Below are 14,737 nucleotides of genomic sequence, written 5' to 3'. Positions count from 1 at the left end.
TGTTTAACAAACACACCATAAGAACAAAAAAAATACATTGTTTTTCTTTAATAAACAATAAACAAGCCAAACACTGCCTTATAGAGAATTGATTCGGCCCAACCACGGGGAATAAGCTTCCTAGCCCAAAGGCTCAAGCTCACAAACAAAGTTTAGCAACACAAATAAAAATTAGAAGATCAAACAAGATTTTTGGCTTGAAAAACACAAAGATAGAACCATAAATGTGATTTCAAAAACAAAGCAAACTATATTCAATTGAAGGCAAAGATATATGTAAAATCAACATCGAAGCAAGATGTTGGACCTGGATCGTCACAATAATCAAATAAAAGTCATGATTGTTTGATTTTATTCATAAAATAAAAAATAAAAAATAAAACAAAAGCCATTAAATCAATATTTTTAAGCCATAAAAACCTTAAATTAAAGATTAACAAACATGAACGTACATGTAAAAACCATAAATTGACCAAAATGGTACTAAAATCAACGACCTAAAGCAAAGTTCACGATAAGAACATCAATCTAGAAAAGCTTATCAAAACTAGAAATGCCCAACAAATACAAAACCCAGAAAAAAGGAATCAAAGGTTTAGAAAACAATATGTAACCAAAGCTTAAACATGCTCAAAACAAGAAGAAACAAAGAATTAAAGGTCAAACAATAAGCAAAGCTAACTAAAGACAACAAGAAAAAATAACTTTTCCTTAGACAAAAACACTATTATATTAAATAAAATCATTGTCTTAAATCTTAAACAATATGTCTATAACTTCAGCAAACCTAACACACTAACTTAAAACAACCTAAACCATAACAATTTCAATATCTATAACATTTTGCTAAAACATTGAAAAAATTATTAGCCTAACATCAAAGCTTGCAAAACATTATTTTATACTAGCATTTAACACTTCAGTCAATAAATCTAATCATTCAACCAAGCTTCAAATAAAAATTACACATATTAAATCATGTCATAACTAATCATTTGAAAAAGATCAAATAAAGCATTAAATAAATCAAAACTAACAAATAGTTGAAAGAGAAATCTGTAATGAACATCTAACAAGCAGAAAAAAAAAAGGAGGAGTATGTTTGAGCTTTACCCCTTATTATAAAAGAGAAGGAGTATGTTTGAGCTTTACCCCTTATTAAAGTTTGGGGAATACCTTAACAATATTGCTTTATTTGCTTGGAATTTCTTCCTTAAAAAGTAGGTGATTGTGAAACCATCTGTGGGTTTAGTAGTGGTTTTTCAAAACTAAATCATATGAGATTCTTTCTTATTTTTTGCCTCTGATATGTTAGGAGATAATTTTCCTCTCTTCTTATATTTTTATAATCCCTAAATGTCTAACAAACTTTTAGAGATTTTAGAAAAAGTTGAGAGCTTCATACCTAAAACTTGGCTAAAAATGATTGACTAGATATGCACTTTTCATGAATTAATCATGGCAAATGATAACAGACTAAGGCATAGATCTTATAGAGAGGGTGTTATTCTTCAACTAAGACCAAATCATGATTGATTTGATGTCCTATAGCTTTCTCACCATCGATCCAAAGTTGAGTGTAACATTGCTGAATTTGGCTAAATCAAACAAGGCTGTCTTGGGATAAGAAGTTTAGGGTTTTTAAGTGGCGAGTAGGGCATAAACGTCTAAAAAGGGTGACATAAACTTGTATAAGGGAACCTCCTTTATCAAATGGTGGGGGTTGGAGCCCCTAAAGTAGTCAAAGATGCCACATTCATTCACCTAAATATGATAACTCAATGAGCTTTCTTGGATAAGGAAGACAGTAAAACAGGGAAATGCAACATATCACTCAATCTTTTCATTAAAAATAAGTGACAAGTCATCTACTTAAACCCTAAAAATTAGAGCTTTTTAAATACAATTTTGATAAATTTTAATATGGTCATTGTTATTTCAATTTGATCTCAAACATCCTTAATTGAGACAACTAACTAGTTTTATACAATTAGACCCTTACTGAAAATCTTGAGATGCCTTAAGTCTGATGCCTTTTACAAAGTAGTTGTTGTCTTCTAATTTGTTCAATTTAGTTCCTAATAAGTCTTAAACTTTGATTTTCTTCAATTTAGTCCTTAGAAAAGTTTGATACAGCCCCCAATATTGCCCATCTTCTGCACAAAGGTCCTTGGTCTTGAATCCTTTCAATTTAACCCTCATTTAGCCTTTAAACTTTAAATTTCTTGTAAATGAACCTCTGATTGTACTAATTTAGTCTTCCAAAGTTTGTATTTATGATTTTTAAATATGTATTTAATAAAATAATTTTAAGGATTCAAAATTCGGTTATGAAAATAATATTTAAACTATACTTTTTACAAATCATTTTACTTAAAAGAGTTCTTTTTATTATATGTAATGTAAATTTTAAAGATATAAGTGCAAATAAAGCTTTTGTGGTATCTTTAGATTACCAAGTTTTTTTTTTTCCAATATTAATAGAGTTTGATCAAAAGTAAAAACCCTTTTAGCAAAAATAGTAAAAAATAACATAACACAATAACTAATAATCTCTTTAAGAAATAATTAAGATCTTGTTAAAAAAATAAAGAACAACTAAAAACATATATATTCAAAATAAAACTTAAAAGAAAAATTCATACATTTTTCTATATATGTTTTTCAATCCTTAGAATACACGACAAGTAGTCTATTCATAGAAAAACAAAATAAGAACATTAAAATATACTAGGATATCTAAGTGTCATGGAAAACTAAGAAACTAAACTCAAAAGTCATGAAGTCTAAGAAATTCTAATGGACATTCAATATATATAATTATAGAGCTTATAACACTTCCCCTTAAATGAAAATGTACTAAAAATGTGTCTCATTAAAACCTTACAAAGAAAAACCCAATGCAAAAAATTCTAAGCAAAGGAAAAAGAGTACAATATTTGTGTGATTTTTTAATATTTCAGAATTCAATGGAATGTTTAATAGAGATACTTCAAGATCCATATTTGAATACTTCAAGATTCATAAAAATCCTAAATTGCCTCATTAAAACCTTGCTAAGTAAAACTCAATGGGAAAAACATAAGCGAAGGAAAAAGTGTACAACTTGCATTAACTTCACCTTAAAAGTACATGTCTTATTATAAATCTATAAGATGACGCATTTCAATATTATGGACAAGCTCCTTGAAAATCGAGGCCGGTAAAAACTTTGTAAATAAGTTTGTTATGTTATCACTTGACCTGATTTGCTTGATATCAATTTTTCTCTTATATTGAAGCTCTTGAGTATAAAATAACTTTGACAAGGTATGTCTTGTTTTGTCTCTTTTAATGTAGCCTGCTCCAAGTTGAGTGATGCAAACAACATTATCTTTAAATAATATTGTGAGACTATCTTCAATGGTTGACAATGCATGTTTTTTTATGTGGTGGATAATTGACCTTAGTCATATACATTCTCGACTTGCTTCATAGATTGTAATAATTATTGAATGATTTGACAAAGTAGTCACTAATTTTTGTTTGGGAGATCTTCAAGAAATTGCAATACCTTCATAGGTAAATAAATAACCTATTTGTGATCTTCTTTATGGGAATTAGAGAAATAACTTGCATCTACATATCCAATCAATTATGAATTTGATCCACTATAAAATAACCTCATTTTTGTTGTTCTACAGAATAGTGAATTATATGTTTGACTTATTCTAATGTCTTTTTATGGAAGTAGAACTATATCTTGTCAATAAATTGATTACAAAAACTATATCTGGTCTTGTATAATTTGCAAGATACATGAGTACTCCAATAACACTAAGATATAATACTTTTAAATTAAGAATATTTTCATCATTTTCTAACAGTCGAAAAAGGGTCTTTCTTTGCATCAAGTGATCGAACAAACATAGATATACTCAAAGAATGAACACTATATATGTAAAAGTGCTTAAAGCCCTTTTCTGTATACGTTGATTGGTGGACAAATATTTCATTTGAAAGATATTCAATCTCTAAATCATAATAAAATTTTATCTTTTCGAGATCTTTCATCTTAAATTTATCTTTCAGATAAGTTGTAGTTTTTATGAGCTTTTCAAGAATATCAATAAGATTTAAGTCATCAATATATACTACAACAATAACAAATTCAAATGTGATTTTCTTAATAAAAATACATGGACAAATCTCATTATTCTCAAACCTTTTTTTAGAAGGTATTCATTAATACAATTATACCATATTTGACCAGATTGTTTCAACCCGTATAAAGATTTTTATAATTTAATAGAATAAATAATTCTGGGTTTATCATAAAAGGCTTCAGACATTTTGAACCCTTTATAGATTTTCATATGAATATCTCTATCTAATGATCCATATAGATATGTTGTAACTGTATTTATTAAACGCATATCTAGTGTTTCTGAGACTACTAAACCAGTCAAAAATTTAAAACTGATTGAGTCTATAATAATAATAATAAAAGTTTCCTTATAATTAATATCAGGTTTTTATGAGAAATCTTGTGTAACAAGTCGTGCTTTGTATCGAAAAATTTTATTATTCTCATTTTATTTTCTAATAAAAACTCATTTATATCTAATGGGTATAACACATTTAGGTACATAAACTATAAGTCCAAATACTCCATATTTTACAAGTGAGTTTAACTCTGTTTAGATTGCTTCTTTTCACATTGGCCAATCATTTCTATCTCGATATTCTTTGATAATTTGTGGTTTAATTTCATCATCACTTCATTGATGCCAAAAGCAACCTTAAATGCAAATACGTCATTTATGATAATTTTATTTTGATCTAAAATCTTTTCAGTATGAACATAGTTTATAGAAATCTCATTATTTTCAGGTACCTATATGATATATCTCTTTAAGAGATGCCTTTTTAGGAGGATCAATATTAGGAGATGATTTTGACACAATATTTATCATTTTTTTTTTATGGATAAGGAATCTTCAGGATATCATTTTTTTTATGGATAAGGAATCTTCAGGAGAATCATTATCTATTTTAGTTTTCTAGGATTTTTTCCTTTAGCACCAACAAGTCTTTCATGCTTCATGCATAGTATAGATTCACTTGCTATTATATTTCTTTTTTTTTCCTTTAGGGATTTCAATTCTAGATGAAGCATTTGCAGCTAGAATATAAGATTTAACCACTTTTTTACTATTGATGAAAACATCTGGTAATTTATTTGTAATATTTTATAAATGAATTATCTTTTGAACTTCAAGTTCATATTAATTTGTCTTTAGATCAAAATAAGATAACTTTAGATTATTCCATGTAATTTCTTGTTGTGCTTCAGACACAAACTTTTCTTTCCCTAATAATGGGAAAATGTTCTCATCAGAATAACAATATTCAAAATGTGCTTTACAAACATCATCTGTTAAAGATTTAAGGAATCTAATATTAAATACAGAATCAAAACCAATATACATTCTTATTTTATATCATAGACCCATTTTAGTTCTTTGTCGGGGTGTTATAGGCACAAAAGTCGCATAACCAATAGTTCATAAATGAAATATATTTGGAGGTATACTAAAAATAAGTTGCAAAGAAGAATATTTATGGTAAGAACTTGGTCTAATTATAACCAATGATGCAACATGTAATATAGCATGTCCTCAAACAGATATAGACAATTTTGATTTCATAAGTAAATGGTCTAACAGTTAATTAAAGACACTTTATAAATGACTTTGCTAGACCATTTTGATTATATACATGGGCAACAAGATGTTGAATATCAATTCCAATAGAAGTGTAAAATTTATCAAATACTTGAAAAGTAAACTTACTAGCATTGTCTAATTATATTTTCTTGATTAGATAATCAGGAAATTGTGCTTGTAGTATGATAATATGTGCTATTAATCTAGAAAATACAACATTTTGACTCGAAAGTAAACAAACATGTGACCATTTACTTGACGCATCAATCAATACCATAAAATATCTGAATGGTTTACATGGTAGATGAATAGGTCCACATATATCTCCTTGAATTCTTTTAAGAAATTATGGTGATTCTATAACAACCTTTAATGAAGATGGTTTGGTAATTAATTTACATTAAGAACATGCAGCACATGGATTTTCACTTGATAAAAGAATCTTCAGGTTCTTTAAAGGATGCTTATGTGAGTTTTCAATAACTCATCACATAATTATTGATTCTAGATATCCAAGTTGAACATACCAAAACATAAATATTTTTTAGTTAGAATAATTATGGTGTATCACAACATTTTTTTCAATAGATTTCATGATCATATAATAAATTCTAGAAGAAAAGGTAGGCAATTTTTCAAGTACAAACTTCTAGCATGAAATACATGAAATAATATAAAGATATTATATATTTTTTTCATCTATTGTTTGAATATAATAACTATTAGCATGTATATCCTTAAAACTGAGTAAATTTATTTTGGATTCAAGTGAATATAATGCATCTTTGATATCAAGTTTTGTGTTATTTGGTAACAAACAATTAGCTCTTTTAAAGCCTTTAATCATGCTATTGGACCTAATGTTGTAGTGATATTAAGTTCGGTTAATGTCAAATATTCAAAGTAATTCTTTCCTTGAAAATTGTATGTATTGTTGCACTATTTACCATATTTAAATCTCTATTATGAAAAGTCATTTTTCTATTGAAAATATAATTAAAGTCTATTATTTAATTGAAATAAAATTGATATTGTTTATTAAAAATTCAATAAGATAAATATCCTAATACAAATAAAAAGATATTAATCATCCTCAGGGATTCCACCACTAAGCATTCTATCTATTTTATCTGGGTTTTCAAAGAAATCAAAAACATCAAGATAAATATTATGACCTTTAAAATCATCTTTATGAATAAAATTAGTCTCAATTATATTTTGTTTTAAAAAGGTTTGATATGAATCTGTAAAATGTTTTTGTGTGCAATAAGTGCAAAGCCAATGACCATGCATATAACACCTATAACACTTATTTTCATGTTTATACAAATTCTTTCTCTCTTCTTGTTTGGGTTTATTGTGTCTCCATTTCTGGTGGTATGATGGATTGCCTTTTGAAAGATTATCTCTTCTCTTTTTTCTATTTGTTTTTTTTCATATTTATACTCTTGGCTCGTTTTTTTTTTGGGACAAATGTTCCATAACTTCAGGGAATGGTTTAGAATCAGTGGGATGAGATTGATGATTTTTCATCAAAAACTCATAATTTTGTTCAAGTACAATAAGACATGAAACTAGTGTTGAATACCTCTTGAAATTACATTCTTTATATTGTTGCTGCAGGATAATATTTCAGTAATGAAAAGTAGAGAATGTTTTCTCTAACATTTGATCTTTTGTGATATTTTCACCATATAATTCCAGCTATGAGATAATTTTAAAAAGAGTCACATTATATTCACTAACTGATTTAAAATCTTTTAACCTCAGGTGCTACCAATCATAACGAGCTTTAGAAAGTATGTCAAACTTTTAGTGATCATATCTTTCTTTTGGATTTGCTAGGGAAGAAGTGGATCTTTTATTATGAGATATTCAACTTTTAAATCCTTTTTGAAGATGGTGGAGAATAAAAATCATTGCTTTTGCACGGATCCTGTAAGGATGTATTATTTTTTTATTTGATGGCCACTCAAAGATTCATAGCTTCTAGATGAATCTCAACATCAAGGATCTATGACAAAAAAATTATTCCTAGATAAATCAAGAGTGGTAAATTCAAGTTTTGTTAGATTCGACATTATTTATATAAAAAAAAACAAGTTATTAAATAAAATCATGAATATAAAAAAAAAAATCAGTCTTTTAGGACTGTTATTTATTTAATTCTTTAGAAATACAAGTTCTTTAAGAAACTATATTTGATTTATTTAATTCTTCATGAACTTACAATTCTAGTTTTTTAGGAACTTTAAATTTTGATGAATAAAAAAAATATAATTTGTCAGAATAAGTTAACGAACCAAATATATTTCATAAAGTATGAACAATAATGAAAAGAAAACAAAAAAGAAATTGATAAAAGCCACGTAACATAAGAGTTCATGCATGTCAAGATTTCAATATAAATTAAGTAGAGTGATTGTGCTGATAACATGTTAAAAAAATAAAGAACAAGTAAGAACATGCATATTCAGAATAAAACTTAAAAGAAAAATTCATACATTTTCTTATATATATTTTTCAATCCTTAGAATACAAGATGAATAATCTATTTATAGAAAAAAAAAATTAAAGAACACAGGAAACTAAGTGTTATGGAAAACCAACATAATAATTTCAAGAGTAATAAAGTCTAAAAGATTTTAGTAAGCATTTAACATGTATGACTATAGATTTTATAACAGATACAATTTAATAATTTTTAAATTTTAAAATAATTTTTTTTGTTTTGGATGTTGGCTACAAGGGGGAGGATAAATTAAGAATATAAGCACAAATATAAATCTAATGAATTTTTTAATTTAATTAATTAAATGTCTTTTTCCTTTAACTAATAAAGCTGGATTAGTCAATAAAATAAATAGCAAGGAGCTTTAATAAAAAGAATAATAATGGCAATTTGATAAATCATTATAGGATTGGGAAACCGATTCCTTTTCGGTTTTTGTCTAAGCTTTCATGGTTTCTCATGCGCTTGGGATTACTTATAGGGGCCAAAAAACAAAGGAAGAGTATTTGCAAGACATTGTACAATGAGAAAAAATAATAAAATATTATTAGACTTTGATTAACGGTGACTCATTATAGAAAATAAAATACAACTATTAATAATTATATTCATATAAAAAAAAATGTTAATACAACTACTAATTTGTACGGTAAAAAAGGAAAAGATTAACACATCTACTAATAATTAGCTTCATATCTAAGAAGAATTAAAATTGCTATGTTGGTTATCAAGATAATAAAAATTTAAGGGTATTTTATTCAAATTAAATGTTTTGACTTAGAGTTAGTACTTTTATATAGTTATGAATATTTTATCACAAAGTTGCAATGTTGCATTAATGTGATATTAGGAGAGAGAAAAAACTAGTTCTCATGAAAAAATTGAAAAGATGGGGGGAATTAATTAATGGATTTTTTTAAAATCAAAACATCTCACTGAGTTTCTCACAATATATTTGTTTTTATTTTTTTTTATTAGGTTATTTTCCCTTTTATTGTTGGGTTTCTTTTGGAAAAAATTTTTTTATTGAATTCTATGTAAATTAAAATTTTTTTTTATTGAATTCTATGTAAATTAAAATAAGTATTAAAAAAAATCAAATAATTTGAATTATGGAGGAGAAAGATTTAGCAAGAATTTCTTTTTCCAATTCATGCTTTTTTATAGGAAAAAATATTTTTTTATTAACTTTTTTAAATAAAAAAAAACTTAATCTTTAGTAAAGGTAAGTAGCATCCTTGCAAAATCAAGTAGAGTGTAGAAATACTTACCACCAAATGATAAAAGAAACATATAGAAGAAGAGATGAAAACTATAGAAAAAAAGAAAGAAATAAAGGGTACTGAAAAATAATGAAGTTAATAAATAAAAATAAGAAAGATAAATGGAATGCAATTATATATACAAGGCTAATGATCATTTACAATAATTATATGATCCTATTTATATTTATATTGTTATAAGTTTATTATAATCCAAAGTAATCTCTTAAGCCTAATTCTATGAAGACAATTCATATCAAGTAAGAAATTTACAATCCCAAAACAAAATGTATTCTAATTAAGACAAAGCTTATTTTTTGATAATCACATGATTTCTAATTTATTATATAATCTTAACATTTTATATATATTGATAATTCATGTTTAATATAAACCTAGTTGAAGTTTAATATAGACCTGGATACTCTAATTGATTAAATGAAATTTTCCATCATAGCTAATAACTTCATCTTGATCGAATATATAAACTTTTTTTTCATGGTAGATCGCATTTATGTTTTTCTTGTTTTTAGTTTATCTTGAATTTTTTAATTAATTATATGATTTATAATTAATTTTAACTTATCTTCCTTGTATGAACTTGTATGAAAATAAATAATTAGTGTTCTTATACTATGATGATATGTAGATATTTATTTTTAGTATAAATAATGCCCTCATGTTTGTTTATTTTTCCCAGTGAAGGAATATTTTCCAAATGAAGGAATATTTCCCATGTTATATTTACACTGAAATTAATCTACCATGTTGATAAAATATGACGTGGCATGTGACATGAGTCATCTAACCTGTTAATCGTTTTAGTTTCAGCTAGTCAATTCACATTTAAAACAGTGCGTGATTTGCCTCTCAAGCGCGAGGTTTCCGTAACCTGCAATATTCTTTACAATTAATTCCTTCTTCAATCCCCTCAAATAGAAATCACCAGGACTCGGCAGAGAAATGAACCAAAAATCCCCGAATTCCCCTTTCTCTAATCCCTGTAATGACATGTTTAAATTTTGGACTAGATTGGCTGGCCGAACAAAATGTAGCAATACTCTTGACACTGGGAGATTTTTGAGGAGATTCAACTGTCTAGAATCCCTAAAGACTGTTTGCCGTCATTTCTCTGTTCTATGTTTATATGCACAGACTTGACATGTTGCTAGATCTTCTTGTTGAAGGAGGATTATAGGCATTTGATCGTATTCCAAAAGGTTTGCTTGTCTTTCACGTCGTCGTTACCAATATCAAAACCCATTTGAAGATTGTTTTTTAACTGGGACTTCACGGTTGACTTGATCTTATGACCCATTGACATTACAGAACCAGCAAAGCGAGAAATTTGTTTGAAAACCAGATTCAAATAGAAACAGAAACCACATCTTTAGCCTTCTCTACGAGGAGAATATTTTATCTTAGTGTATTAATTCCTGGATAATAAAACGCCTACAATTTATGAAGAAAACTGTTCGTTCAGCTTAAATAGCTGGTCGTACTAAACTAGCAACTCAAATCCTTCTAAAGGTTTCTTTTTTTCGAGCATACAGAGAGAGCAGGTCGCAGAAGTCACCGCTTCAAGGCTCTATCTTTAAGATCAAGATCTATCATCTATATCAGAACTATGAACGGGAGGTAGCAATCCGTACCGTGTGTCGATTTAGTAAACCAATCCCTCAAGCCACTTAGCCACCCCTTAACTGGATACCGCCTGATAATGCACTGTTAGTATCCAGTAGTCTCTGACTTGGTCGTCAAATACTAAGCTGCTCGCTCTAGCTGCCTGCTTCCATGGCGTGCTTGAGGGCTTGGTGGTCTCAAGAAAGGTTCGGGGGTGGGGGGGTGGTTCTATTAAGAAGAAAGAGGATGAATAGGAGATAATTCGTCTCCATGCTAACAAAAGAGCAGATCCAATAAAAATCGGGATTCCTAGTATGGAAGCCCTGCGCGAGAAGGATCCCAACCCAGAAGATTATACTGGGCAAAATGCTAATGCTGGTTTAAAAGAACCGCCTGATCATTTACGCTGCCGATAGCCAACAAGAATTAACGTTAGACTAGACACGGGCGTAATCCCCCTTTCGGACGGTGAAAGCAGAGGCAAGAAGCCAACCAGTTTCATGAGCCAAATCAATTTTGCCCCTTTCGGACGGTGGAAAGCAGAGGCAAGAAGCCAACCAGTTTTTGGTCAGATACTATCTTAATCGTATAATCTCTTTAATCGCAAATACTTTCGGTCTTTTTTTAGCAAATGCATTTGAACGTCTTCTACAGCGATAGAATCAGAAAGAATCGCTATAATGATTCAGAACTGTACCAAATCTGTGTGATCGTGTCTTCTAAATCAAGAGGATATTTACTCCTTGTTTAGGATATAGATTTTAACAAGTTGGGATACTTATCGATAGAGAAAAATTCAAGGGACTGGCAGAGAATTTGAATTAAAAAATTTTAAAAAAATAAAAAAATTAAGTCAAACTCTACTCGAGCTAGAGCTCAAGCTCAATTTATTTAAATGAACATTAAAAACTAGATTTAAAATGGCCAATTAACCTTACCTTAACAAAGGAACATTCTGAAGGGTGCCCTTGATATATATATATACGCCAGTTAACCTTACCTTAACAAAGGAACATTCTGAGGGGTGACCTTGATATATATATATATATATATCAAGGTCACCCCTCAGAATGTTCCTTTGTTAAGGTAAGGTTAACTGGCCATTTTAAATTTAGTTAGGCAAGCTAGCTATTAGAGGCTCAATTGCAAGGCTTGCTATAGCAGAGCTTTAAAAGTCCATGGCACCCCATTACAACCTTAAAGACGGGAAAGACTTTTGGACAGGCCGAAGGATTCCCCGCACCTGGTAAAACAGTCCAAACCTGCAGGCATGTAGAACTATTACAGGCCACGTAATCAAGTGGCAGAGGTGACCATTGCATTCCATATATAGTCATAGAAAGATGAGGCAGGAAGATAGGAGCGGTGGAAGCTAGAATTGCTACGGTTGTCCCTCCCCGTCTTGTGATAACAATAATAGTATATAATGATAATAATAATATATGCTTGAAATTAATTAAGAAAGGAGAAAATAAAAACCAACCCCCGCCATAATCGCTCTCTTCGATCTTCGTTAATCTTCTCCTTTACTCAGTCTCTTCACATCCAGCAAATCCGCTCCTATCAGACTTGTTCAGCACCAAAATGTTTTACGTTTTAACCATTTCAGTTTAAACAACTACTAAAACAATCACACGTCTCTCTCCCTCTCCCTCTCCCTCTTCCCCACTGTTATTAATAAATTTCCTTAATGTATACCTTCTCTCTCATTAACCATTCATGTTCTTATCATCTTCTTTGATGTCCACATCATGACTCTTAAGGGAGGCACTAGCCAAGCTTGTGCTTCGTGCAAGTATCAAAGGAGAAAGTGCTCCTCTGAGTGTCCTTTAGCGCCTTACTTCCCTCCTGACCAACCGAGGTTGTTCCAAAATACTCATAAGTTGTTCGGTGTGCGCAAAATCCTCAAGATACTTGAGAATCTTGATCCTCACCAACACGAGGAAGCGATGCGTTCCATCATTTACCAGGCCAATATTCGCGACAGGTTTCCTGTTCATGGCTGCTGGGGCATCATCTGTAAACTGCATTTCCAGATTCAGCAGGTCGAAGAAGAGCTCCGTGCTGTCCTTGCGCAACTTGAGATGTACAGGCAGCAGCAGCAGCATCAACATCAGATTGCAGCTTTAACTGAGGATGTTCCATCCCAATTAGAATTAGGAATGGCGCCTCCTCAGCCTTGCTTGGCACAACAATACTCCTACTCTGTTATTGGTAGCAATACTGGTTACAGCTCTAATTACTTGTATTCTAATGATAATGCTGGGAACTCACTTTGGGGTCAACATTCTTATGCTACTAACTATAACATCAATTCCATGCCAATTATTCAGTCTCAGCTAGCTGCTTCACAGCCACTAGCCACCCAACAAGAAATTGTTCAAGATTATGATGAGATGCATCCATTTTTTGATTCTATTGATGACAGGCAATCGTATATTGAAACTAAAGAACCCTACGAATCAAGGTGTGTTATCTCTCTTCATTCTTTTTTCTTCTTCTTTCCTTCCACGGGTTGCGATTTGAAGAGATGGTTACTGTGCTAAAAGCTATTCGATCTTCATACATGTCTTAGTTTAATATCATACTGGTTACCTGATTAATTTATGGTGCAAATTTTATGCATGCATGCATGCAGCTCAGAAGAATCATTGAAGGACACCGCACCATCTATGGAGCATGCTGCAGAGAATGAATTGAAGAGTGCTGCTGCACGTTTTAGTCTTACCAGTATCAATTGATTAGGAACAAGATAAGAGAACTGAGATAGCTTTTTTATTTCAATTACATTACTTTTCCCCCCTTCTAATTAATGCCATAGAGTACATTCCACAATTTTGAGGTTCTGTTTTCTTTTCACTGTTTAGAATGAAGTTCTAGCATGCATAACTTGATTTTATTCTAGTCAATTATATAATCCCTCAGCGCGTTAGTTTTCAGTGATCAAATCCATAATTTCTTTGGGAGAATATGTTGATCAGGTTTTTGTGAATCAATATATTATGAACAATGACGGCAAACCCTACCCAGATTACTTCAAAATTTCTTTGCTCGTATGAATATATTCTTATACGAAACCCATTGGTTGTCGAAGCACTAAGGAATTACTAATTTGCTAATCAGGATATGAAAACATTACGCGGCACAATTTCTACAGCAGCGGACCACCGATTTCTAAATCAATGGCCGAGTTATCAAGATCTTTGAGAAGGGTGTGGTCGAATGGGCTAGTTCAAGATTTTCAGCATGTGGTAGATGGATAATATAGTGGTCGCTTTATTTGAAGGTGTTCTGGTGTAAAGTTCCATGAAACAGATTCAAGATGAACAGAAGTAAATGCAGACTTCGTTGATTGACATTTCATTAGACAAACGATGGAGGTATTGTTAGCATCCAGCAGGGATTAGGAACAGGATGAGAAAATACAATGGAGGTGGCTTAGCTATTTGTGCTTATTTAAACTACATGGCTCCACTATATGACGTTCTAGTCAGGAAGGGGTACATAACTACAGAAGGATCTAGTCAAATTATATGCTGTGTATGTGTATAAACATAGTTTTTTTTTTTTTCTAAAACAAACAGGAAAAAAAAATCGAATGCGATTGTGTCGGAAAAAAAATCAAATGCGAT

General features: G+C 30.0%; 1 protein-coding gene across 1 annotated transcript; it reads left to right on the top strand.

Annotated features, from left to right (window-relative positions):
* The first annotated feature begins 12,834 nt into the window (after positions 1 to 12,834).
* Positions 12,835 to 14,705, top strand: LOC105128634 (LOB domain-containing protein 27-like). The gene is made up of 2 exons (XM_011030392.1): positions 12,835 to 13,572; positions 13,744 to 14,705. The coding sequence occupies exons 1-2, from the start codon at positions 12,857 to 12,859 to the stop codon at positions 13,844 to 13,846; spliced, it is 819 nt and encodes a 272-aa protein (XP_011028694.1). The 5' UTR covers positions 12,835 to 12,856; the 3' UTR covers positions 13,847 to 14,705.
* The last annotated feature ends 32 nt before the right edge of the window (positions 14,706 to 14,737 follow it).

The sequence above is a fragment of the Populus euphratica genome, unplaced genomic scaffold (genome assembly GCF_000495115.2).
Source record: "Populus euphratica unplaced genomic scaffold, PopEup_1.0 scaffold111.1, whole genome shotgun sequence".
In the NCBI taxonomy this organism is placed as follows: Eukaryota; Viridiplantae; Streptophyta; class Magnoliopsida; order Malpighiales; family Salicaceae; genus Populus; species Populus euphratica.
Note: the sequence above shows the minus strand (reverse complement) of the source record. Positions and strands in the feature narration are given on the sequence as shown.